Source organism: Siniperca chuatsi, linkage group LG6 (assembly GCF_020085105.1).
Source record: "Siniperca chuatsi isolate FFG_IHB_CAS linkage group LG6, ASM2008510v1, whole genome shotgun sequence".
Classification (NCBI taxonomy): Eukaryota; Metazoa; Chordata; class Actinopteri; order Centrarchiformes; family Sinipercidae; genus Siniperca; species Siniperca chuatsi.
Genome location: NC_058047.1, coordinates 1,103,465 through 1,130,358, shown reverse-complemented (window position 1 = coordinate 1,130,358; position 26,894 = coordinate 1,103,465). Strand labels below are relative to the sequence as shown.

The 26,894-nt window shown below is 42.6% G+C and overlaps 1 protein-coding gene across 7 annotated transcripts in view; it reads left to right on the top strand.

Moving 5' to 3' along the window:
* The window catches only part of patj (PATJ crumbs cell polarity complex component), a 135,591-nt gene that overhangs the window by 101,529 nt on the left and 7,168 nt on the right, over positions 1 to 26,894 (top strand). For 6 of the 7 annotated variants that reach the window (XM_044198942.1, XM_044198936.1, XM_044198939.1 and 3 more), the window contains 14 exons: positions 13,041 to 13,116; positions 14,454 to 14,546; positions 15,165 to 15,263; positions 17,120 to 17,182; positions 17,330 to 17,414; positions 18,305 to 18,411; positions 19,760 to 19,843; positions 20,965 to 21,158; positions 21,282 to 21,429; positions 22,070 to 22,156; positions 22,492 to 22,666; positions 23,672 to 23,709; positions 25,370 to 25,492; positions 25,659 to 25,763. In XM_044198942.1, coding sequence (XP_044054877.1) covers positions 13,041 to 13,116; positions 14,454 to 14,546; positions 15,165 to 15,263; positions 17,120 to 17,182; positions 17,330 to 17,414; positions 18,305 to 18,411; positions 19,760 to 19,843; positions 20,965 to 21,158; positions 21,282 to 21,429; positions 22,070 to 22,156; positions 22,492 to 22,666; positions 23,672 to 23,709; positions 25,370 to 25,492; positions 25,659 to 25,763 — 1,477 coding nt within the window. The remainder of the gene's footprint in view (positions 1 to 13,040; positions 13,117 to 14,453; positions 14,547 to 15,164; positions 15,264 to 17,119; positions 17,183 to 17,329; positions 17,415 to 18,304; positions 18,412 to 19,759; positions 19,844 to 20,964; positions 21,159 to 21,281; positions 21,430 to 22,069; positions 22,157 to 22,491; positions 22,667 to 23,671; positions 23,710 to 25,369; positions 25,493 to 25,658; positions 25,764 to 26,894) is intronic. The other variant, XM_044198943.1, reaches the window with a different exon arrangement.

Below are 26,894 nucleotides of genomic sequence, written 5' to 3'. Positions count from 1 at the left end.
CTGTATCATGTCACCGAGCTTTCACTGGAGCATCTGTAGAACGTGATTTGATGCACTCAGACGTCTCCACCCTGAGAGCGTTTAGCTTGAGTCGGACTCGCAGGAAACGAGACGGCAGCTGAAACTTCAAAGTCCAAATTAAAACCTGCCGTCTGATCTGGTGGCAGAGTCACAGGCAGCGGAGACAAAGCTCTGCGCTCAGCGTCAAAGCGTCACAAAGCTCTCAGTTTAGGACACTGCTGAATTTGGAGTTGATGAAAGCCAACAGGAGGAGACGGTCCTTCACTTTCAAGACGGATCCTTTTAGACGGGAGAGGAGCCGAGGACGGGGAATCTGCAACAGGAGATTAAACTCTCCCTGTCCTCCTCCTCCTCCTCAGCTGCAGAAATGAGCTTTCTGCTGCAGGGATTGATTTGCTGCTTTGAAGCGAGCAGGTGCGGTGTATTTTACCAAGGCCTCGTTAAGGCCAAAGCCTTGCACGTCAGGCCGGGTTAGCCTCTCTGTCAGGCAGGATTTAAACTGCAGGCCGGCCAGGACTCTGCTGCCAGGCACCAGTCCAAGAGGATAATCACACTCGAGTCCATCCTTCTTTTTATCTGCAGAGTTTATCCCTGTTTTCATTCGCTGGAATAAAATCTGCCGTTTTACCTGGTACATTATGTAACGAGGGTGTAACAATAAATGGCATCGCGATTACCAGGACAAAAGAAAGAAAACATACCACACCAAATATAAAAAGGTAGTTATTAGTTCCAGGTGAACGGGTTCTGACTTTAATCAGCTCTGTGCGTGACATGGGGATTGTTAATATACGTGTCTGGCACCATTAAAAGTAGCTGAATCAGCTGTTAGCAGCTCCTGTCTGCTTTGTACCTAAAAAACCAGAAAACAGCAGGATTCTCCGGCCTTTCCTCTCTGGTGTCTCAGTGGATTCCTGGAGGTTTATTCTGGACGGACGTCAGAGATAATGATTCAATGTGTGTTTCGTGAGTTCAGATCTGACGGAGTTAGGACTCTGAGAAGGAGGGAGGTTTCTGACTCAAATCCACCTGCTGCAGTATCCCCTTCAGCTCTCCAGCGCCCCCCCGAGGAGGCTTTAGCCTTTCTCTGTTGTTTGTCCTGCTGAATGTGTATAAGGATTACCATATCCTGTAATTTCCCGATGGTTAAAATGTCTGGAACGATGAGTTAAATTAACTCGGTGTTAATTTACAGAGGAGCAGAGTGAATACTTCATTCCCCCACCTCCCCCCCCCCGTAACGTTAACCCCGTCAGAATGGGGTTTTAGTAAGAGGCTGACATGAATATTTATAGCTGTGCTGTAAAGTCTCTGTGTTAATTCAATAAGGGACCAAACTGAGAGACAGTAACAGACTTCAGAGGACGTGGAGAGTCAGGAGGGAGGATTTATTAATCCACAGACAGAGACGACACAGGATGAGAGTCTGTCATAAATCCACAGGATCATCAGCAGGATCCTCGTCTGAAACCGTGTGTGCAGGTTGTTGTGTACCCGGGGATCTGATGATGCAGATAAGCCAGATAAACAAGACTTCATGCTGATTATTGCAGTTGAGAAAACATCAAATCTGAGTCACATCACAGAGAGGGGCAGAAATATTAATCGGGACACTTTTCTGCTTCTCTGTGAATGCAGCTGCGTTGACAGTATTTAATAAATGTACTGATGTTTTGCCCCAGTTAGAACGGTGATGTTGTTTTGTCTGTAAAAACTGCCGTCGCTTCAGTCACTAGGGGAAGAATCATCATCATTATGGTGACCTCCTGACCTTTCCTCTAGTGCCACCATCAGGACAAATGTCCTTTTAACCAACATTTTGTTACTTGACAAGGTATCTCAAAAACCTTTGGCTGGCCTTTTCTAAAACTTGCTTTGAATATGGATTTCCTTCAGAAAATGAACCCTTTTAAATTTGGATAAAGTTTTCTACACAAGACTTGTATATAATTTTCTGTGGATATTGATGCTTCCCAGAGTATGATTCCTAATGATTTTGTTGACCTCCTGACATCTCCTTAAGCCACTGGATACTTTTTCCATTTTTAATGAAGAGTTACGAAAGAACATTTTAGTTTACAATCACCGCTGTGCTATTTAAGAGTCGATAGCACAATATGTCCTCCTAGAAATGACCTTTTATATACTACAACTACTGTTTATCCAGTTATGTTTCCAAGAAAATTTAATAGCTGTCTGGACGCAAATCGCGGGGAGGTGGTCGGGCTGTAATCGACATTCACTGCCACTAAATGTCACACTAGAGCACCAGCATCTCAGACCAAAACAAATGGGTGCTACAGAGCACCAGACTCCACTGGGAAAAACAGTCATTTTACCTCGCAGATCATCGTAAAACACTTCATTCAAACTGGACAGAAACAAAATAAAAATCACCAAAACTGTCTTTGTTAGTCTTTCCACTGTTCCAACAATCGCCAACTCTGGTTTGGTCAAAATAAACCTTTAATTCACCGAAATGTTCTGGCTCTAAGTGGCACCAGTCTAAGTGTTTGACAACATTATGGAAAGGATCCCTACAGAGACGGACCTTTTTGTTGAACAGTAAGATAATTTTTGTTTAACCAGAAACGGCCGTTTTATCGCTCGCAACCTGACTCGCCAACTCCGGTTTGGTCGTAATAAACCTTTAATTCACGGAGTGAGATGAGAAAAGAAACAGCCGTTATGTCGCTCTGCTCACAGACGAACAGTTTCACAGGAGGGACTCACGTGCACAAGAAACCTAATGCTGCTTGGATTACGTTTCTTCTTCGTATTTTCTGTACTTTCTGTAGTCTGATGAGATGGTTGGGAGTCGGGAGGTGCAGTCGAGAGTTTCGTCTCAAATGTCAAATCTAGCCTGTAAACAAGACAGTAATTCCAGCCTCACACAAGTAAGTGGTTGGGAAGGGAACTATAAGTTTTAAAGTGCACAGTGTCACTGCAGCGTTGGATCACATGGCGGCTCAGTCAGCTGTTCGATGACGCTGGCTTCGTAGTTGAATGGCTCAATCCCCCGGTGCATCACAGAAAGGCTCACTTCCTTCGCTAATTTAAATTTGACTTTTTCGAAATGAACTTGATTTAAAATAACTTAATATTTGTTTCTATTTGAAGCAACTTTCTTGCGACACCATTTGCATATCAGGTGACCCTACGGGGGATGCCGAACCCAAGGTAGGGAACGGATGCTCTAGCGGTCTTCTGACCAAGATATAGTAGTAGTATTAGATATTCCTGCCCTTTTTAGATTTTAATGACCCCATGATCTTTCCTCTTGTGCCACCCTCAAACGTTACATTTTTAGCTCCACTACTGGTAAGACTTTAAGAATAGATAAATCATCAGGATGTTATGTTTCTGTCTGTAATGAACCCTGCAGCCTCTGTAAGATGAATATTTAAACATTTGCCTCCTCAGTCTGACAAATGAAGATGGATGAGTATGTCAAGCAGAACTGAGGCTCTACTAAAGACCTTCGTCACTCTGATTGACTGGCTGTTTGCTGTGTTCAGGCGTCAGGATGAAGGGCTCGTGAAACGCTCGCACGTCAGCACACGACACAAATCACTACCAACAAGTCATTACATCTTGCTGAGCTGTAAGCGTCTCACTGTTGTCAAACCAAGTCATTTTCTAGTCGGTGCTGCTGTAAAATCTTCAGTCTTGTTTAATTTATCATCGCCTCCACATTAATGTTAACACATCTCCAAATTAAGTTCCTGTGCTGATCAGCTTCTTCACCAACATTTAGTTGATACACGTTGGATGTAAAGTCCTTTCATAGTCATGTGATGTCAGCATCAAGTCGTGGTTCGCCGGCGGGTACGAGCGACGCCGCTGACGTCTGTCACATCCTGACAGCTGCTGTGTTGGTGTTTGACAGCGAGGGACATGGTTGAGTGCTGCTGGGTTACAAACCTGCAGACAGCAGTGTTGATGGTTTGCTAAACACATTTAATGTGAAAACCTCACACATACTTGTTGACAAGCTCGGGTCCTGAACGGGATTGACGGGTTCAACGCCCGGGAGCTGACTGAGTTTTACAAAAACACAGATTAGATTAGATTCAACTTTATTGTCATTACACATGTACAAGTACAAGGCAACGAAATGCAGTTTAGGTCTAACCAGAAGTGCAATAAGCTAGTGCAGGATATAAAGTGTGTGCATAAATGCAGGATAGAGCAGTATTATGAAAATATTTTACAAGTGGTCCTATGGACATTACATACAGATGGCATTACTATAAACAGAAGTATACTGATGTGGAGCACAGAGGAGAAACAATATCTTAGACTCAACTGAAGCGAATATAAATTTCTCATAGTTTTGGCTTCTTAAACACTTCCGCTATAAACAGCTTTACAGCAGAGTCCAAAGGAAATTCACGTCTTACAACTGTTCAGTCAGCAACATAAAAACCCTCCCTGTGCTTTGTTTACACCGAGTTTTCAGCCTCATTTGAAACTTGATGTAGAACAAAGTGGTGAAGTGTTATTTTGCTGTAATGTCAGGGACACATAAAATACTTGTATAGTTAATTTTTATTTCCATGTCACATCAGTTTATATATAAATGTCTTAACCAGAATCGCATCTTGGAGCAGGTTTTCAAATGTATGCAGACGATGCAGTCATAAATGTATCCGCAGAATTTACAGTCTATAGCAGCATGGTTTGAAAACTCAACATTAAGAAAACTGTCGGTTTGCTTTCCTTCCAGTGCTCGCCCTTCGTCAGAGGTGATAAGTTTGTTACCCTCCAGAGGTTCACCAGATAAATCTGAGGGGTTGTGAGAACTGTGTAGTAATATTTGGAACTCTTCTATAATAGTCAGCTCTTTGAGCCTCAAACAGTTATTTAAATGAAACCATGTGAGAAGTTAAGAGGGGAAATGTCTCTTTAGTGAAACTGCCAACAACTCTGAACATCTGAAATATGACAAGGGGCCACAACTAGACCGTTTTATTGTAATGGTTCTAAAAGCCAAAAAATGTTGCGGACCATTTATCTGATTTTTAACAATTTATTGTATTTTATAAGTTTATCATATGTGTTTTATGTAAAAATCGTAATCTGAAAGTAACTTGTAACTATAGCTGTAGAACAAATGTAGTGGAGTAAAGCGTACAATATTTATATAATATAAAATAAAAATGGAAATACTCAAATAAAGTACAAATACCTCAAACATTAAACAGTTTAATAATGCTGAAGTCACTGCAAGCAGATATTGTACTGCAAGATCGGATATTTTGCCGTAAAACAAATGAAATTCACAATGAAATTCAGTGAACATTTTACTGACACGTTCAGTATTAACAGACTTGCCAGGTAAGTTACATTTAACATTTCCTCATGTTGATAGAAATTGTAATCTGGCTGGCATTAGATTTCCTTCAAAACGCATTTGCTTTTGTAAATTAGTTGTATATAAATGTAATTTGTAGGAGACGTGGCTGCTTTGTACCGTCTTTGTGGTGAACTCAGGGAGGAAGGTGTTATTTCTTCTGCATGCATATTTTTCAGCAGGGTTGTTTTGTTGAGATCAGTGCTCTCTTTCTCAGGAACTTCTACTTCACAAGTTTAACCCTCAGCTGGCCTACAGGTCCTGTTCACAGCGCAGAGAAATGATATGTTGTGGTGTCAGTTTTGAACTCTGACTGGCTGAAGAGGGTCAGGAGGGTTTTTCCCGTCGTTGATCACGTGAGTTGTTCAGGCCGCCGTTAGATCCCAACAGAGATGATGTGGTTCTTCCCATGGTTCCCTCTGTGTCGGATCTCTGCAGAGTCCACCAGACTATTTTCTCCTGTTATGACGATGTCGAGGGTTTTTTCCCTCCCGGCTGCTCTGATTGAATCCTGTCGGCGTGTCGGGGCAGGAGGACGCCGCCGCTCTCGCTGTGTTCAGCCAGGTGACAAAATCTCGTTAAAGCCGCCGCTGAATGATTTATCTCTGGATAAAAGTCGCCACGGCAATGAGCAATGGGATGTCGACAGGGCGGGAGCCTTGGAGCGCGTCGCCATGGAAACAGGCCTGGTCGGACCATCGTGAGGACTGTCCGTCTGCACACCTGATTTACTGCGTAGTAATACTGATGCACGGGAATTTTATCGGTTCCAAAGCAATCAAATAATCATTGTACTAAAGAAGGGGAAGAATGGAGACTAAAAACAGCTTCAGATAGGAAACGTGGGTTTTAATCGGTGTTCAAATCACATTACTCTAAAACCAAATATAACAAAGAGAAATAAAAAAACAATTAATTTCAGCCTGTTTCTACATAACTGATTTGTCACTATGTGGATACACAGTTTTCTACATCCACTCTATTCCGAAATCTTGTTTTTGTGGGTGACATGAAGCAGAAACCTGCTTCACAAAGGTGTGTGATCGGGCAGATGGACAGAGTGGACGATCAGCTTTAATCCTGTTCAGGTGGACGATTGGCTGACAGTGTCTGTCCTCCACGACTGAAGCAGGAAGTAACAGACGGACCCATAAATCCTGTTTCGCGTCGGCCTCACCTTCTCCAAGGAGACATTAACAGTAATTAGGAACGGGTCAGTAACTTGTCAAAGACAATAACTGGTAATGGGGGGGGGGACAGATGAAATGAAAAGGAGAAGACACAGACACATGAAGGTCTGTTTACTCATCATTGTCCATTTTCTGATAAACAACTGTTGTAGAGTTAGAAAGACGTCAGCTGTTCAACAGGCAGGGAGGCTCTAATGAAAGAGCTGCAGTTGCATTGTGGGAAATGTAGGATCCAGTGTTTTTAGACTAAAAGTCAGAATATCTCCACCTTTGCTGCTCAGATTTGGGCCTTTCTGTTTTTAATCTGACTCTAAGTCTTAACTACTTTATTGTCCAATAAGTCAAATACTAAATTAATTTAAGAAACAATACAAAGTCCCTTCTTGTAAGAATTCACAGCACCAAGGATTCAGTTCAAAGCAGCAAGTAGTCAGCTACAAACAACAAAGTGACATATGTAATGTTTCTACATATTAAAGCACAAAAACCCTACATTTATCTCAAGGTGTAAACCTCCGTACGCATTGAATCCTTTTAGAAAATCAGATGGATTGTTTTCTGACAGCTTTTACATCATGAAGAATTTAAATCATGCCGGCCCTCGCAGCTACGCTGACACAGAAGTGAAATTTATAACAGAAGTATAATTTGAGCTTCACTGATGATTCGTAGAAGTATTTTCTGACCCGATTAGGTTTGATTGGCACTATATCGATGCCGTGCCTCTTCTGCTTCGGCTCCTGACAGACAAGATTCGTAACTGAGAGTTAAATGTAAACATATATTGTTTTTTAGGCATTTGAACAATCAGCTGATCCTGTCTTTGTTGCCTCGGCTGTGGCGTGATCCCTTTTTGTAGAGCGAATGCAATGTAGGAGACGAGCTACAAAATCCACAGTGCTTGTCTTCATTTTAATGCACACATCAAAATGAAAGACGCACTTTGCAAAATGACCGCAGAGTCAGCTGCATGAGAGGTGTTTCTGCTGTGCCACAGTGAATAAGCAGCAGACAGGCTGCTTTTGTCTGCTTCTCTCTTTTAATGTCTGTTTTATAATAGATGGGATGTAACGTGAAGATGAGGTTTCATCAGACTCGAGATAGCATCAGAGTACAATAGATAATAATAATAATAATAATAGTAATCATGGTGCCTTTTGATGGAGAACAGCTGATAATAATTCTCTTTGATTAAGTTCAATTCATAATTTCAGCCACAATTTCCTTCCTGATCAGACTGCAGATACAGAACAATGTGTCTGTGATTTGGAGGGTCTTGAGCTGATTTAAGTGATCAGAGATTTTTGCATTTCTTTTATTAAAACACTCAACAGTTTTCTGCTCTCAGCCTCCTCTGACGACGAATGAAATGAAACCAAGTGTTTGGTTTGAGCTCCGCTCTGTTAGCGCTTCGGGCGTTATAGTGCCGACGTTTCCCTTAATATTCAGTGAGCCTGAATGCCTCCTAACAGCATCAGCTTCTGCCCGCTGACAGTAAACACAGAGCTGACGGATACAGAGCTGCAGAGAAACAGAAAAACACTGTTTTTATCAAATATGTACAGGCGGAACTTCCTCCAGGGAAAAACCACAGCTACGGAGGTCGATTACCCCAAAACTGGGTTATTTTCTAAAGTTGTTCTTATGATTTGTAGAAATGTGATTTGGTACTAACTACAGGGAAGATAAAGGCCGTTCAGATAGTTATTCAGTTGTGTTGACTTTAAACGTTCACTTGGATGAACTGCTCGGTTTAAACCCTAATAAATATTTATTCATCGTGTATCAGTTATTGGAACCTTTATTCTTCATACTGAATATCAAGTTTACCGTCCTCTGCATGGGTAACACCAAAAAGCAGTTAATTTAAAAAAAATTGCAAAATCTAAAATCAAAATAGACAATAATAGATTAAAAATATAAAATGTATATTTGCGTCCCATCACTGACCTGCAATTAACGTTTTTGTAGCCACAATCTTTCTCTAACTTTACTGTTTATTTAACAGTAAACTAAAGACTAAACACAATGCTGTAGTTTCCCTGCACAGATACTGGACATAATGTGGGTTTTGCAGAATCGTTCAATCTAATATTCTTGTCTGGTGATTGAGTTTATTATTGGTTTTGTCTCTGTGAAGTGGAGTCCAGAAGCACAATGGCACTGAGCACTAATGATGGAGTCTAAATAAAATGAGGGCCGTGCTCATGCCCACTCCTGTGTTTTCATCTCCGTCGTCTCTGATGCTAATCCCAGAGCTCCGCAGATGGCTCCATTCAGTGCCGACGCCTCGAATCAAACGAGCCGGCTTCAGACAGCTCCGCGGCGGGTCGAAGTGCCCTGATGGTGGATTCGTACCGTATGTCGTCATGTGGCAGATGTCCTCTGTGCCAGACTCCAGGTATCGCCTCCCTCATCGCCTCCTCCTTCGTGTCCGTCGACACACTTTGGGGATGTGTTGTTGGTTTTGTCGTTTTCTGCTCCGTTACCCGGGAGGCTTGTCGTTGTTGAGATGCTGATTTGAGAAATCTGATTTCTCCCTCAGCCGAGCCCGGCGGAGCTGATGTTTGACTGTTGGCGTGAGATTACAGCGATGTTCCCATCAGGAGCTTTTAGCGAGTCACCAGCTGCTGGGAGAGAAGGCGTGGAGGAGAGGATCCCGGTTTGTCTCGTCACTCCACGTCACAGCTCCAGCTTGATGAACGTCGACAGATGACAGCAGAGACGCAGCTGATGATGCCAAAGTCAGACTCCCTGATGTCAGCGACCCGACGGACATGAGAATGAGCGTCCGGCGTTGCTGGTTTTTTCCCGTGTAGTGAGTCATGGTGGAAGACAGACAGGCTCAAGTGTCCGAATTCTTTGCCGTCTCTCCCCGAATCGACAACTTCCATGACGCGTCCGGTGATGTTGACCAATAGGAGCATTCCAGACCATCGAAGGTTAAAGGTCACACGTTTGCCTTGGAAGTCACAGTTCACCTTAAGTTAAACTCTGACTGTCGGCCAATAGAAACACAGATGCACTACACCGTCACTGCAGCATTGCTCTCATACTGTTTACTGTTTACACGTCAATATCTGTTTACCCACATCAGAACTGTGACATCACATCCTGTTTCAAGAGTCTTCCACAGATTTAACATCTCCTGTAACTCCGTCAGACTCATGATGGACAGTTTAAAAAAATCGCTGCAGCAGAACCAGAGAGATCGTCTTTCTTACTCCACACATTCTTCTTCCTCGTCTAAACCTGCCTCCTACATTACCCACAATGCAGCTCTCCCTCTGACAGCTGGGTGTGAGATTGTGGTGTGTTATGCTAGCAGCGGCTAACGCAGCCTGCAGCAGAGACGAGCAGAGGTCTGCTGAGCTCGCTTCTTTCCAACTCCACATCTTCAAACTCGTAGCCTTCAGCCGACGCCGACTCAAGTGACATCACTAGAGGACGTTTGTCAGTCTTCACTCGGCTCCCTCTGAGACTCTAGATCAGCGGTGTCAGACTCAAAAACACAGCGGGCCAAAATTTTAAACTTTAACAAAGTCGCGGGCCAACACTGAACAAATGAACCTTTTAACATGAACCCAAACGAGTTTTGCTTTAACGTTGAATATGGAACCAAACAATATACAGTCCCCGACAACATTATAGGGAAATGAAAATATTTGAATTGACATTCGCTTTGAACCAAATTTCAACGTAAAATATATTTATTTTTGATATTATTTTTATGTATTTTTTAGTTTTCTATATGATGCAATTTCTTTTATAAAAAGATAAAAAAAAAAATGTTTTTAAATGTTTTTGTTCCGACAAATATCTAGGGAAATTAATAATTTATTGACTTTCCGTGCCCAAGAATTACATCTGAACACCCATCTGGCACGCTAACAGCGAGACTTTTCACTGAAACTCACCGCTTCATAGTGCCGTCTGATGTTGTGCTCCTGAGTTAAAGCCACGTTGGCTCCACATACGAGACGAACAGGTGTGTCTTTACACAGGTAAACAGGTATTCTGCCTCCAAAAAGCTCCTGTTTCCTTTCTTTCCGCCATTTTTGGGAAGGGGTAGCGCGGCGACAGCTGTAGCCTGAGGTCGCTATGACTGCTGTCACAGAGGAGAGGGCGTTTCTGGGTCCTGTCATGATTGACGCGCCAAAACAACAGCAGAGCATTATGGGATTTGTAGTATTAGCGGTGAATGCGCTGTATAATACCAGTGGGCCAGCTCTAGTGGTCATTTGGTATTGCCTCGCGGGCCAAATATAATTACACTGCGGGCCAAATGTGGCCCGCGAGCCAGAGTTTGACACCTATGCTCTAAAGGCTTTATTCTACTTTAAAACATCTGCAGCAGAACTCCCCAACACCTGGAAACACCTGGAAACACCTGGAAAAACACACTGACCTTAAAATGCAAACAGAATCTGCATGTCATAAATTAAAAATGTCTGTCCTAATGTTGGCTTTTATCATTGACAAACATATGGAGGCTACAGATAAGGTCTGCTACGTCACATTAGACTCATTTAGCGGACACTTCTGAGGGACTCACAGGTGAAGTCAGCCTCACAGGTGCGTCTGTGTTACTGCAGCTGTTCTGCGTCTGCACTGCAGTGCTGCTGCAGGCTGCAGCTCTGTTCCTGATCTGCTCTCACAGGGACTCTGAACGAAATGAAACACCGAGCTGACGTGCGCTCTGTGTTTAGAGTGTGTGTGTGTGTGTGTGTGTGTGTGTGTGTGTGTGTGTGTGTGTGAGGGCTCAGGTGGTGAAGATCTGCATTAATAATACACTCCGTCACTGAAGAGATGAAAATGTGTTTTTGTTTTTGTTGCTTCTTTTCTGTTTTCATGTTGCAGCCAAAACTGAACGGATCTCTCTGTCCGTCCCCGTCCCCCCCTGTCCCCCCCCCGTCCTCCCATCTCTCTCTCTCAATTCAACTGGGCTTTATTTACACGGGGAAACAGATGTTAACGTCGCCAAAGCAAGTGTAAAATAAAAACATACATAAATAGAAGAATTGTGATATTAAAATATATACAGATAAGTAAGATGGGATAACAATAATAATAAATTGTAGACTCGCAGTTTAAAATACAAAAAGTGAAAACTAAACACTGCAACATTTTTATTTATGAAAGTGTGTGTGTGTAGGTCATTCACTGATATTATTTATGGTAAACTGGTATTTGTTCTCCTGGCATCTGGGGCGTTTTTGACAAATCACGGCATTAGTTTTCTTCGTATTTCCTGCCAGGGCCCAGGTCTGACAGCACTTTCCTACTACGTCCAGCTGTCGCTGCCGTCCTTGTTCAGTAGGAGACAGTAGAACAAGGTCATCGGCGTAAAACAGAGGCTTCACCTCTGTCTGGGAGGGAGAGGCCAGCAGCAGCACACTGATCCAGCTGTACAGCAGGTTCATCTATATACACATTAAATAAAGCTGCAGCCCTGACGAACACCTCTGCTCTGGGTGACGGATTCAGTTTGTTTGTCTCCGATTTTAACAAACACACTGATTTAACCAGATCACGCATAAGTCTGTGATAGAGCCAAAAAGAGTCGAAAGCTTTCTTGAAGTCAATAAAACAAGCGATTATCTTACCATTTCCTGTTTGGTGTCCATGTTTGGTGATTAAAGTGTGAAGGGTGTCGGTGGTGCGGTGTTTTGGGAGGAAGCCAATTTGATTTTTTTACTCAAGATGGAGTCTTGGAGGATTTTATTCAGAATCCTACAGAACAGTTGACCCAGACAACCGCTGACACGGACGCCTCGGGAGTCACCGGGGTCTCATCTGTCCCCGCTCTTATGAATAAGGGGAAATGAGCCCTTTGCACCAGATGTCGGGAAAACATCCTGACTGTAGGACGATATTGATCAACTTCAACACGGCACGCTGCATCTCTGCAGCTCTGCAGCTCTGCATCTCTGCATCTCTGCAGCTCTGCAGCTCTGCATCTCTGCAGCTCTGCAGCTCTGCATCTCTGCAGCTCTGCAGCTCTGCATCTCTGCAGCTCTGCATCTCTGCAGCTCTGCATCTCTGCATCTCTGCAGCTCTGCAGCTCTGCATCTCTGCAGCTCTGCATCTCTGCAGCTCTGCATCTCTGCAGCTCTGCATCTCGTTTTAAACGCATTGATCTGAATTAATTAGATTTATTGGTATGTCTTTGTACAGATGTGCTCTCCAGGTGTCACTATTGTCTCTCTCTCTCTGTCTCTTTGTCTCTCTCTGTCTTTGTTTCTTTGTCTCTCATTTTCTGTCTCTCTCTCTGTGTCTCTCTCTCTTTGTCTCTTTGTCTCTCTCTCTGTCTTTCTGTCTTTGTTTCTTTGTCTCTCTCTGTCTCTCTCTCTCCCTCTCTCTCTTTGTCTCTCTTTGTCTCTCTCTGTCTCTCTGTCTCTCTCTCTCTCTCTCTCTCTTTGTCTCTTTGTCTCTGTCTCTCTCTTTGTGTCTCTCTGTCTCTCTCTCTGTAGAAGTGAAGATGCTATAAACCAGATGGCCGTCCCCCCCTTCTCGACTCCCCTTCCTCCCCCAGTCCTCAGCCCTGAGGTAACAACACACACATTCAGCCCACAGATACAGATATATGGCATCCCTGTCCACATACTTTTGGCCGTGTAGTGTGCAGTCTCGTGCCTGTCCACCTGTGTTAGTCTTTTGTGTCCAGATTGTTGACAGCAGCATTAATAAAAATCTTTATTTAAAAGATAAGTTTTAAGAAGTTGTTGATTCTGCTGCTTTCACAGCTGACCTGTTTGGTTCAGTTCAGATGACCTCTGGAGCGTTTGCCTGCTCGGCTCGGCTCGGCTCGGCTCGGCTCGGCTCGTTAAGGCTGGTGTCAAAGCTGTCAATCAAACCCGAGGCCGCCTGAGGAGGAGGGTCTCGGCTCGTTTGCGGTGTGAAAGCAAACGAACCAAACGCAGGATTTAGTTTAGTGTTTTTAGCGTGATTTCAGAAGCCCGTTAAGTCCATTAAAAAGTTAGTGACAGTGATCCCACGGTAATATTTCTGTACAAGACTTCTCTGTTTCTCACTGTCTCTACCTGTTTGTCGTTGTTCGTATCATGCGGCCGGTTTGCCGTCTAATAATACGAACAAAGCTGATGATCAGTCATTTCTCTGCGAGCTCTTTGTGGCTCCAGAGAAGATAAATAAACACATTAGAAGCATTAAAGTGCAGACTGACCTGCTGTCGGTCAGAATCATCCAAACTGTCCCGTCAGCCTGTATGACTTCCTGTTTACATGAACTGGACCAGAACCAAAAGAAACTAAAGGTTTATGTTTCCCTCCAGATCAAATGAACTGAATTACAGGTGTGAAAGCATCAAAGGATCCGTTTAGAAACCCGGATATTGTATTGGCGCAGGTATCGAAACATTTCACGATACCCTTCCTCAGTCCGCAATAATAATAGAAATTATATTTTAGCATCTGTCTTATGTTGCACAGGTTCTCATGGTTAGCCTAGCTTAGCATAAAGACTGGAAGCAAGGGGAAACAGCTAGCCTGGCTCTGTCCAAAGCTCATTAATACACCTGCCAACACCTCTAAAGCTCCCAAGTTAACATGTTGGATCTCGTTGGTTTAATCTGAACACAAACAGAAATGTAAAAAACACAGTTTGTGGTTTTAGGGGAGAACAGCATGCATCTGTATCGCTCTTTTATCTCTTCTTCTGTTTGAATGTTGCTGTTTAAGTAATGTTAATTATTTACTAGCCTCCAACCAAACATTCAGTGTCAGCTTTAAAAAAACAGGACTTATTGTTGACGGTAAAAGGAGAGTGAGAGTCTAAGAGTCAGTCTGGATAAAAGACATTAATGGCGCTGCAAAGCCAGAGAGGCACCTGTAGACTGACCTTTTTATATTCTGTGTGTGCGTCAGTCTGTCTGTCCAGCTCCTCTCGGTGTCTCCGCCCCCGCAGACGGACCCCGCCACCCCGGCAGCCTGACGCTCCACCCGTCGTCGGACGCACCGGTCAGTTTAAATCAACTCCAATATAGTCACTTCTCTGAATATCTGGATGGATCCTGTTGATTGTGGTGATTTCTTTCTCTCTCTCACTATTATCAACTCAGAAACATGTTCCCCTAATATTCCACCCCCGAAAGAGTTAAGCAAATGATCTTCATTTCCTCTCACGTTGACTGCTGCGTCGCTTTTTACCCGGCTGGATGCAGCAGCCTGTCCAGTCCCGGCTGGATCACACCGGCTCTCTGCTTTTTACGCCTGCCCGTCCGAAGATGGCTGCCGATCGTAGCGCCAGGAAATGGCCGCCGCATTTTCATGACATTGTGTTACCTGAGCTGTCTGCCTACCACCCGAATTAATAAAACGAAATCCTCCACATTGGAGAGGTGACACATTTTAAAACACTTTTTAAAACCCGCCTGTACAGACGGCTTTTTATAACTTTTTCCTTACACACGGGAACATTTTGTAACTCTGGGTTTGAGAGGTGAAATGAAGTAATTCACTTACGTACTGATGGTTCAGAGTGACCCTCGACCCCTCTGTGTGTCGGGGCTCTGTGCTGAGTTCCCCCCCCCCCGCAGAGCTTTGACAGTGTAAACTGACGTGCGATCTGTTGAACAGGACGCGACGAGTGACGAAGCAGAACACAACAACAGGAACAGAAGCGGCAAAAGCAACAGCGCCCCCAAGAGTCTGAGAGAGAGCGACACCCTCAGAAAGGTACTGAACGCATTCAGTTACACACAGTGAAGTACTCAGATCCTGTACTTAAGGAACAGTAACAATACCACAATTTAAAAATACTCTGTTTCAAGTCCTGCATTCAAAAGCAGTATTATCAAGAAAACGTACTTAAAGTATAAAAGAGCTCACTCTGCAGCCAAAATGGGCTCTGCAGTTGTTATATATTATATATTATACTATTAGAGTATTATTACTGATGCAGTAAGATGCATGTTAATGTTGTAGCTGGCTGCAGCAGAGCTCATTTTATTCATTTTTTATACTTTAACCTGCTGTATAACAGCATTGTGTTTTATATGCTCATTATAGGTTTTTAACTACAGGTGCCTAATAAATGCAGCGCAGTAAAAACAACATTTCCCTCTGAGACGTGGCGGAGGAGAAGAAGAAAGTAGCATTAAATTAAAACACTCAAAGTACAAGTACCTCGAGGAAATGCGTACTAGTTACTCTTCACCACTGGTTACACTCTCTGTTAGTTAATAAGTTCAGAGTGACGACCCTAAAGTTTAGTTTAGTAAAGTTTAGATTCTATTATACTTTCTTTAACTGTTTATTATTTCACTTCCTCTTTAAATGAATTCACATTTTTTAGCTTTATATCGTCCGCTCTTTCCTTTTTCTTTTTTCTTTTAAATTTATATATATATATATATATATATATATATATATATATATATATATATATTTTTTTTTTTTTAAATAAAGCACTCTGAGCAGCATTTTGTGTATGAAAGGTACTATATAAATACATTATTATTATCATTTGATGCTCATACTTTTACTATATTATTTGTATTTTTACTTAAGTAACATTTTTAATGCAGGACTTTTACTTGTAACAGAGTATTTCTACTATTACTACTTTTACCTACTGTAAGTAAAAGATCGGAGTACTTTTTAATAATTATAGTGACTAATTATAGCGGTGAGCAATAACGAGCCGTTACTTTGCTGCAAATGAAGGACATCGGTGTTAGAGGATGAAGAAGCTCGGCCGAGGAGAATCAGAATCAGAAATACTTTATTGATCCCCGAAGGGAAACTCTTTGTTACAGCAGCTCGCCTTTACGTACGAACGTGTAAATGCTTTTGTAATAATCATCAGTCAGTTTGACTGTAAAATCTGTTGCATGTTCTCGGCTGGTGAAAATTATAATAATAATAATAAAACTATATTTATACAGCACCTATCAAAACACAGTACAAACAGAAATAAAATACACAAAAGCAATAAAATAAGCAGTTCAGGTAAAATCAGGATCTGCTTTCTGATAAAAATGTGTTTTGAGACGAGACTTAAACGAAGACTCTGACTCAGACAGCCTGATGTCTTCGGGCAGGTTGTTCCAGAGCCTCGGGGCCCTGATGGCCAAAGCTCTGTCCCCCTTAGTTTCCATCCTGGACTCAGGAACAGACAGGAGACCCCTGCCCGAAGATCTCAGACTACGTGAAGGTTCATAAGGGACTACAAGGTCTAAAATACAGTCTGATCCTGAAACCAACAGGGAGCCGATGTAAAGAGGCTGAACCAGGTGTGATGTGGTCGCAGCTCTGGGTCCTGGTTTACAGCCGAGCAGCTGAGTCCTGTACAGTCTGCAGTCTGTCAGAGTGTTTAGATTAAGACGAGTGAACAGGCTGTTACAGTAATCGAGGCGTGAGGAGATAAAAGCATGCACAACAGTTTCTGCATCACTAAGATTTAAAATAGATGCAAAGTTTCTGAGGTGATATTAAAATTACTTCATCCTCCCTGACCCTGTGTGTGTGTGTGTGTGTGTGTGTGTGTGTGTGTGTGTGTGTGTGTGTGTGTGTGTGTGCGCTTCCTGCAGAGGCCGAAAGCTGAGTGTTCAGAAAACGAGCTGCTGGCTCCGAGGGCATCGCTGGAGCAGCAGGTAACAACAGAATAATGATATTTAATGTTTCTTTTCTCTCTTTAGTTTCAGTTTGTATCCTCCCTCTGTTCTGTCTGCTGCTTCACTGAGCTGATCAATAACTTTAATCTGATCTGTGTGTGTGTGTGTGTGTGTGTGTGTGTCCAGTCCTGCAGGTCTCACAGCAGCTGCAGTAAACAGACAGCAGCATCTCCTCCTCTGATCAGCCCCGACCTGCAGACCGCCAACAGGGGTACACACACACACACACACACACACACACACACACACACACACACACACACACTCATACTTCTATACTTGTGAGGGTCGTTATTCTGACGTCTCAGTTTGATTGACATCTGACAACACAAGACATCACGTAATTTCCTGTTAGTATAAAACTGTATACTGTCGCAGTAAAAAGAGTGTACTGCAGTATGAAGAGCAGTACATATAGTACATAGTATTTCTTTTTATCTAATATTAAATTTAATCTCATCAGAATTGAAATCTTCAGCTACAAACCTGATCGTTATTTTTGATCTGCACCAGATTTCCAATCAGTAAATCAACACTCTTTAATGGAGCTTTGGTGTTTTGTTGGCTTCTCTTAGGCTAGCAGTTTCCCCCCGCTTCCAGTCTTTGTGCTAAGCTAGGCTAAACATGTCCAGGACCACACAGAGATCACCAGGGCTTCCTGTTCTTTAATGCATTACTGTTACTGAAGTAAAGGATCTGAATACTTCTTCCACCTCTGGCAGACCGACACAAACACATATTTAAATCTGCACACTGCACATCTGTACTGGGAGATCAAAATAGATTTGGACTCACTCGCTTTTATTTTCCCGTTTTTACGGCTGCAACATAACTCGATGTCCACGGGGGAATTTAAAATGATGTTTCTTTGATTTACAAAAAGCACCAAAAGAAGAGCAGCCTGTGATGAAAGCCACAGAGGTCCAGACCTCTGCAGAGACGAAACTGAATAAATACAAACAGATATATTTCCCTCCATAATGTGCAGGTACAAACATCGTGCCTCTGTGATGAAAAACAGGAGAATCTGGTAGATTCAGAAAATTTCTTCCATTCAAAAGAGAGGAAGAAACTAATCTTCCTCCTCCTCCTCCTCCTCAGACCCGTCATGCTGCGCGGTGGTTCCTGGTCAGGAGACGCTGTTGGAGATCTGTAAAGGTCGATCCGGACTGGGACTCAGTATAGTGGGAGGAAGAGACACACAGCTGGTAACACACACACACACACACACACATACACACCTGTGGTGGTGTTTAGTTCATTCACTTTTCCTTTGCATTGTTTGTTTTCTTCACCTTCATACTTTTTAAATGTATAACAGGTGCAAACAACCAAGTTCGGCTTCAGAGCAGCCTCTATAGTTTCACACCTGTCTGTGTTACGATTAGGATCTCACTGAAATCTCATTGGACGGTAGGCTCGTGCATCTGGCTGGACTCTGGCTCATAGAAACTCGGGTCACAGCTGTCGCGTCTCAAAAGGAAACAGACCAACACAACTGATGATAAATAAAAGCAAAAATTAAAGTTAAAAATGGAAAAACAACATGTAAAAGATAAACATGTTTTAATTATGGGCAGTGCACTGATACTCTGGGATACTATGGGATGTTATATCGTTTTGAACGGGGCGTCAAGGAAGCCATTTTTAAAAAAAAAAAAAAAAAAAAAGAGAACCCCTCTTTGAACAGAAATGGTGGTCTGAGATTCAACCTGCCCAAAGTTTACCACAGTGTGTTAACACCGTGGTCAAGCCAATCACATGCTAATCAGGTACTTAACAGTGATGAGGGAGGTGCAGCCAGAAAACAATAGGCCTGATTACTGATTACTGGGCCATCAAGGAAACTATTAGGTCAGTTTCAGGTGAAACTAGCTAATCAACAGATACTCAGGTAGACTCCTCCCTGAGGGCGGGGCTTATGTAACACAGAGTAGCTTAAATTTCTGAGTTCCCGGTCCATTTTTTCACAATTGAGAATGACTTCTGGATGGGAGCCGAAACGTCTTGATTCTGAAAACAGCGTCCAGACGACTGCGACTGAAACCTTTTCTACGATCGAACACTCCTGGACGAATGAGGGACTACACCGTCTTATGGGATGTTATATTGATTAAATGCCCCCTGTTCTGATTGTCGTCCTGATGTCTGCTTGCGTACTAACTAAAATACCCAAAGAAATGGACTTTTTAACTCTCACTTCCTGGAAAACAGTGACTCTTTAATGGTAGCTTCATCCTGCACTGGTGGGAGTGAAGTAACAATGAAGCCCCAAGGTTTCTCTCCTTAACAGGTGTTCTGTTGGTTTGACGTTACCTCGCTTTGCTGTAAAGAGGCCGCGCGCTCTCGGCTTCATCAGCTTCATCAGCTTCATCAGCAGCACTTCGCCTCAATATCACAGTTTCCGCTGATCGGTGCTTCATAAAACAGCAGCTCAGTGACAGTTAATCAGCAGAAACACACACACACACACACACACACACACAGTAACCAGCTGGAAGAGCTGAAATGACTTCGCTCGCTCTCTCTTATTGTTTCTCTGCGTCTCTCCACCAGGACGCCATAGTGATCCACGAGGTGTACGAGGAAGGAGCTGCAGCCAGAGACGGACGACTGTGGGCAGGAGACCAGATACTCGAGGTACTCGCACAGTACTACAGTACTGGTAGTACTGTTGCTGATACTCCCGAGTCGTCTGTTTTGAATGTTTCTTACACTGTTTGACATGAATTCCTAATAATAAAGGTCAGCTTGACGTGTTACTGTTAACACCGTCATTACTAGTATTATTGCTGTAACTAATACTGTTACTACGTGTACTTATACTGCAACACATTACTAATACAGCAGTTAGACTGTTCAGTAACTGCTGCAGAGAAAAAACTGCAGTTTTTTACTATTCAAGAGTAGTAAATAGGGCAAATGTTGTACTGTTACTGGTGATACTGCTGGTACTAATGGTGCTCATACTACAGTGTTATGACAAATGGATTATAAAATGGCGAGTTTGACTTTAAGTGCTTTTCATGGAGAGATGAAGTCACAGGCTGGTAAATGTAAACGTCTCCCTCTGCTGGACAGAAACTGGTGATGCATTCGCTTCTGCTGTCGCTGATAATAATAATTATAATAATAATAATAATGTTTATTTATCACATGTTACAAAGTGCTTTACAAAAAGGCAAACATAAAAAATGTTTAAAAAAAAAAAAAAAAAGAACAATAAAATGTTGATCAGGTAGCGAGAACAAATTGATAAGGGGGGAGTAACCATGAAGAGAAAACTGTGTAAAGACGTTAAACCCGTCAGAGTCAGTGTCCATTTAAATGGACATCAAATATTTATCGGTCTCAGGAAATAAAAACCATGTAAACTACATTTTAGATGGATCCAGATGTGGTCACTCAGCCTTTGAACCCATATGAGTGTTATGTTACGCGTCAGCTGAATAATTGTGTTATTTTAGAGAATCTAAATCTCACGTGCGGACGTGAAAAAATCTAATAAAGATACGAGTTTACAGCCTCATTCTGCTGCTTTACGTCCACCGGGAGAGCTGTGCAGTTAGTCCAGATGTGAGGAAAAGCCTGAATGATGGTTTCAGTGTTTCTAAAACTCCAAATTAAACAGATTCTGATCATATTCATGAGGCGGCAGAAGAACAATCACATGTTTTTGCTGGTATGAGGTCTGGAGTCGTTAATATGGCCGCACAGAGGACGACGCCAGGACTGGTTTTTATTTCCGTGTGTGTGAGCAGGTGAACGGGGTGGACCTCCGCGGGGCGTCCCACGAGGAGGCCATCGCCGCCCTGCGCCAGACGCCGGCGACGGTTCGTGTGACGGTGCTGAGGGACGAGGCTCAGTACAGAGACGAGGAGAACCTGGACGTCTTTAAGGTGGAACTGCAGAAGAAGAGCGGCAGAGGGCTGGGACTCAGCATCGTCGGGAAGAGGTCCGCCTTAAAAACCACAACCAACGCACAGATACACAACGACAACTTGTGTGTGTGTGTGTGTGTTACTGTTGTTGTTGGGTTAAAATCATGTAACTCTGTGTGTGTGTGTGTGTGTGTTAGGAGTGGCAGTGGTGTGTTTATCTCGGAGGTGGTCAGAGGGGGCGCTGCTGAGCTGGACGGTCGTCTGATGCAGGGAGATCAGATCCTGTCAGTCAATGGAGACGACACGAGACACGCCTCCCAGGAAGCTGTCGCCGCCATACTGAAGGTACCACACACACACACACACACACACACACACACACACACACACACACACAATAGTTCATTCACTTAACGGCCTCAGTTTGTTAGTTGACAGTGTAGACGTGGACAGGAAACACGGGGTCAAAGGTCCCTGGCAGGGATCGAACTGTGGACACTATATGCTGTTACATAGCACGCCTCTTACCCACTAGGCGATCAGGACGCTCCAGGTGTGAAAGTTCTTGCACACCTGTATAATGTGCATTCTCTGGAGCCAGTTAGGTCAGACGGCCGATTCTCCAGGTGATGGAAAACGAGGCCGCTGAGTGGTCGAAGCCTACAGCGTTTGTCCACAAGTTCAGCCTCCATTTCTGTAGTTTTACTGTACGATGTTACTCGTCTTCCGATTTCCCCGTGGGCGCCATAACTCCTCCAGCGTTGTTCACATACTGGTCTGTGTACCTGTGTCTGTAGAAGTATAAATCATCCCCGACTGACGCAAGGTTATGCACAACATAAATATAACAGAACGCGATGAAGCACGTTGTTAATGCCGTACGCGCCGTTATCAGAGTCCTCACTTCACCTTGTGATACGCTGCGCCCGCTGCTCATGGACTCAGGTGTGTATCATACCTGTGTGTGTGTGTGTGTGTTCTGCAGTGTGCTCGGGGTGCGGTCCTGTTGGAGCTCGGACGACTCAAAGCTGCATCCTGGAGCTCATCCAGACGCAACTCACAAGGAAGCCAGGTGTGTGTGTGTGTATTGTTGGTCTATCTTTGTGAGAACCAGTTTGAGTGTTAGACATTGAGAGTAACGGCACTTTGCGTGGTCCTCGCCTCTTTAAAGAGCTGTTTGAGGGTTCAGACTTGGTTTTAGGGTCAATGTTAGAATCAAGTTCAGGGTTCGGGAATGTGTAATGTCAGTGTGGGTCCTCACAAGTATAGAAGCATATTAGTGTCTCTCTCTCTCTTAAAGTTAAAATGTGTTTAAAGGTGAGCAGCTACATCTGTGTGACTCATAAGAACACAAGAAACAACCTGCTGGTTTGGTACGTTTGCATATAAACTCTCTCTCTGTCCCAGATGAGTCATGTGAGCGGGAACAGCTCAGGTGTCGTGGCTCCGCCCCTCGCGCGGACCCCGACGTCGTGTGACCCCACGACCTCTGAACCCCCGACGTCGACCTCCACCGGCCCCCTGCCCCTCAACAACTACATTAAGTCCGCCGGTGACATCGCTTCCCCCGCCAACAGCACAGGTGAAGTTCTGAGTTTCGGGGGAAACGTTTAAACAACCTTCTGCAGGTTCGAGCTTTTCGTTCGTCGCAAGAAGTTGAGCCTGAGCGAACACGCGTTTAAAAGTCAGCAGCAGTCGGGGTTAAAGTTCAAAATGCTTTCAGCTGAAGTGATCCTGAGCACGACGTTCAATCTTTCACTGAAAGCTCAACATTTAGAGGAAAATGCCAACATTCAGGGAAATCCGTCCTGCAGTCAGCCGGGTGACCTGATCTTTCACTGAAAGCTCAACATTTAGCGGACAGTAGAGTTACTGTAGGACAGAGATCAAACCTGACGACCACATAATGAACTGTAATATGTTAAGTGTGCTGGATTAAGGGTTTTTTAAGTAAGTAAAAGAAGGTTTAGATTTACAGCTGGCTTTCATGCTGTTTGGTAGATTCTAAGAGATAAAAACCACTTGCAGTGAAAAGCACCCCTGAATAAAATAAATAATAAAATGACATATTTAGGGGGTTAATTAATGGACGGTTAATGGATTCTAATACATTACAGGGGTTTTTAATGGGGTTTCTGCATGGTTAATGGTTTTTAAGGGCTAAAAAAAAAATAATGTTCCTTTACCAAACTGCATTAATGGGTGTCTTTCATGCTATTCAGCACATTTTAAGGTGTTTTAAGAGGTAAATGAATATAACTAAGGTATTTTAAAAGAATAATTATTGGATTAATTAATGGATTCTAATAGGGGGTTTAAATGTGTTTTCTGTATGGTTTAAGGGGTTTTAAGGGGTAAGAAAACTTAAGCATTAAAGCCATGTATTGATTTTCACCTCCATTGAAAAGTTGCTTTGGAAGTTAAGTTAAGGGATTTGTTAAGGGCGTTTCTTTGTGCCCATAAAAGAAATCTTGCATTACAGACTATAATATGTGATATTGATAGACACACTTCTGTTTTCGTTTCTGACTGGTTAAATGTTGATCACTGTTATTTTTTCTGTGTGTGTGTGTGTGTGTGTGCGCAGGGGTAAATGCTGGCATCCGTACAGTGGACATCACAAGGGTAAAATTCACACACACACACACACACACACACACACACAGCAGCAGCAGCAACGTTAATAATAAAATAATGAGAAGTAATGATCCCTTTGTTGCATCCTCACTTAAATCCAATTAAATTAAATAACTTTATTAATCCCCAGTGGGGCCATGAAAAAGTACATGCAGCAGAGGAGATAAACTATACACATACACACAGGACCAAATAATACAATAAATTAAAAATACTAAAAAGTATAAAAAAAGCAAGATGCCAGTGATGGGAATTGGTGCTGGGAAGTTCGGGCCTGGAAAAAGTTTTTAAGATTTTAATGGCCTTTTGAGGAGTGCATTACTACTATATATATATATATATATATATATATATATATATATATATATGGAGGCCAGAAACCTTAGAGGGGGACTCGTGATCTTGGGACATGTACTGACAATATTATGTAAACTCTTCTTATTCTGGATGGTTAGTGATTGGTACCAACATATCACGGAAAAAGTAATAAAATTTGCAAGGGAGCGGTTGTAGAACGCCACCGTGATGTCTGGACTTGACCCCAAACGAGTTCAGCTTCCTCAGGAAACTGCCGGTGTTACACCGTATTCAATGATATTGAAATTTGGCCCGCAGTGTAATTATATTTGGCCCGCGAGGCAATACCAAATGACTATTAGAGCTGGCCCGCTGGTATTATACAGCGCATTCACCACTAATACTACAAATCCCATAATGCTCTGCTGTTGTTTTGGCGCGTCAATCATGACAGGACCCAGAAACGCCCTCTCCTCTCTGACAGCAGTCATAGCGACCTCAGGCTACAGCTGTCGCCGCGCTACCCCTTCCCAAATATGGCGGAAAGAAAGGAAACAGCAGCTTTTTGGAGGCAGAATACCTGTTTACCTGTGTAAAGACACACCTGTTCGTCTCGTACGTGGAGCCAACGTGGCTTTAACTCAGGAGCACAACATCAGACGGCACTATGAAGCGGTGAGTTTCAGTGAAAAGCCTCGCTGTTAGCGTGCCAGGTGGGTGTTCAGATGTAATTCTTGGGCACGGAAAGTCAATAAATTATTAATTTCCCTAGATTTAAAAAAAAAAATCTTTTTATAAAAGAAATTGCATCATATAGAAAACTAAAAAATACATAAAAATAATATCAAAAATAAATATATTTTACGTTGAAATTTAGTTCAAGGCGAATGTCAATTCAAATATTTTCATTTCCCTATAATGTTGTCGGGGACTGTATATTGTGTGGTTCCATATTCAACGTTAAAGCAAAACTTGTTTGGGTTCATGTTAAAAGGTTCATTTGTTCAATGTTGGCCCGCGACTTTGTTCAAGTTTTAAATTTTGGCCTATCAAAGCTTTAAAAAATGTCGTATCTAATATCTGAGTGTATAAGGTCAACACAGATGAAATTCCTATTCAGGTCACAGAATACAGTGTAACACCGGCACTTTTTTTAAAACTATTTCATCTGTGTTACTGTCAAATTTCAAGTTGTGATCAAAAACCGTACATAAGCGAATTACTGTAGTTATTATTAAGTGCATTTTGGAGAAGGTCTGAAGTCTAAAATCTACCAGGGCAGCTCTATAATCTCCCGTGTTAGATGTGAGGAAATAACGTCTCCATTTCCTCCCTCTCTCTCTCCCTTCAGGGTGTCGGTGACTCCCTCGGGGTGAGTATAGCAGGAGGGAAGGGCAGCCCGCTGGGTGACATCCCCATCTTCATCGCCATGATTCAGGCCAACGGAGTCGCCGCCAAGACGCACAGACTCAAGGTAGACTGAGTCACATACGTGATTCATACATAAACACACGTGGTTGTGCGTTAGTTTATAACGGCCCATCCCATATGGGATTACGGGACACACAATAATGCAACGAATTAAATAAATAAATAAATACTTATGTCAGTTGGTCTAACTGAAGTGTGTGCGTGTGCAGGTGGGCGACAGGATCGTCAGTATTAACGGTCAGTCTGTGGACGGTCTGTCGCACAGCGAGGTCGTCACCATGCTGAAGAACAGCTACGGAAACATCAGCCTGAAGGTAACGCTGCCGGTGTTACACCATATTCTGTGACCCATCAGCAGTGGTGGAACTAAGTACATTTAATCAAGTAGTACAGTGCTTAAGTACACATTTCAGCTATCTGTACTTTACTTTGAGTATTTCCATTCTGTGCTACTTTCTTCTTCTACTCCGCTACATCTTAGATGCAAATATTGCACTTTTTACTTCACTACATTTATCTGACAGCTTTAGTTACGAGTTACTTTACAAATCAAGATTTGACAAAACGTATGAATAACTTTTAAAACATAATGCATTGTAAAAAAACAAAAAAAAAACAGTTTATAAAAACTGAGCCTTAACGATGAATCAGTTTTAATAACTGAATAATTGTTTAAGTCATGTTTGATGCAAAAAAGCCTGAAACATTTCAGCGTTTCGGCTCCTCAGATGTGAGAGTTTTCTGCCTTTTCTTGCCTTAAAGTAGAGCAGATTGAATAATGTTAAGGTTTGTTGGTTGGACAAAACAAGACATCTGAAGGTGTCGCTTTGAGCTTCGTTTAATTGTGACTACAATATAGAATAATTGGATTGATGAAGAAAATAATGAGCAGATTAATCCGTAATGAAAAAAATCATTAGTTGCAGCCCAACTGACCGCTTTCTCATGACAGGATTAATACATTATTGTTATTATTAATAATGTTAATAAATAATGACTGGTTTTATATTTTACTGTCAGTCTGTCTGTTATATAGTTTGGTGTTTTAATTGGCTCTCTGCTTTAGCTTTGTAAGTTCTGTTAGTTAGGCCAATAAAGTAATTCACCTCAGTAATTATTATTAGACTTCCAAAAAGTGTTTAGATTTAAAACAGAATCTGTGCAGCGAATCTGTGAAGCTGCGAGGGCCGGCATAATTTAAACTTCTCATGAGGTAACTAAACCTCAAAACAATAAATCTGATTTACTAAGAGGTTTAAATCGTATCCAGAGACTTACGTACGAAGGTTTACACCTTGAGATAAATGTGGGGTTTTGTGTTTGGAGATGTGGAAACATTCGTACAGTATATATCATGTTTTTGTTGTTTTCCATCTCTTGTTTGTAGTCGACTACTTGCTGCTTTCAATCATTAGTATGAATCGTTAATGCTGTGAATTCTTACT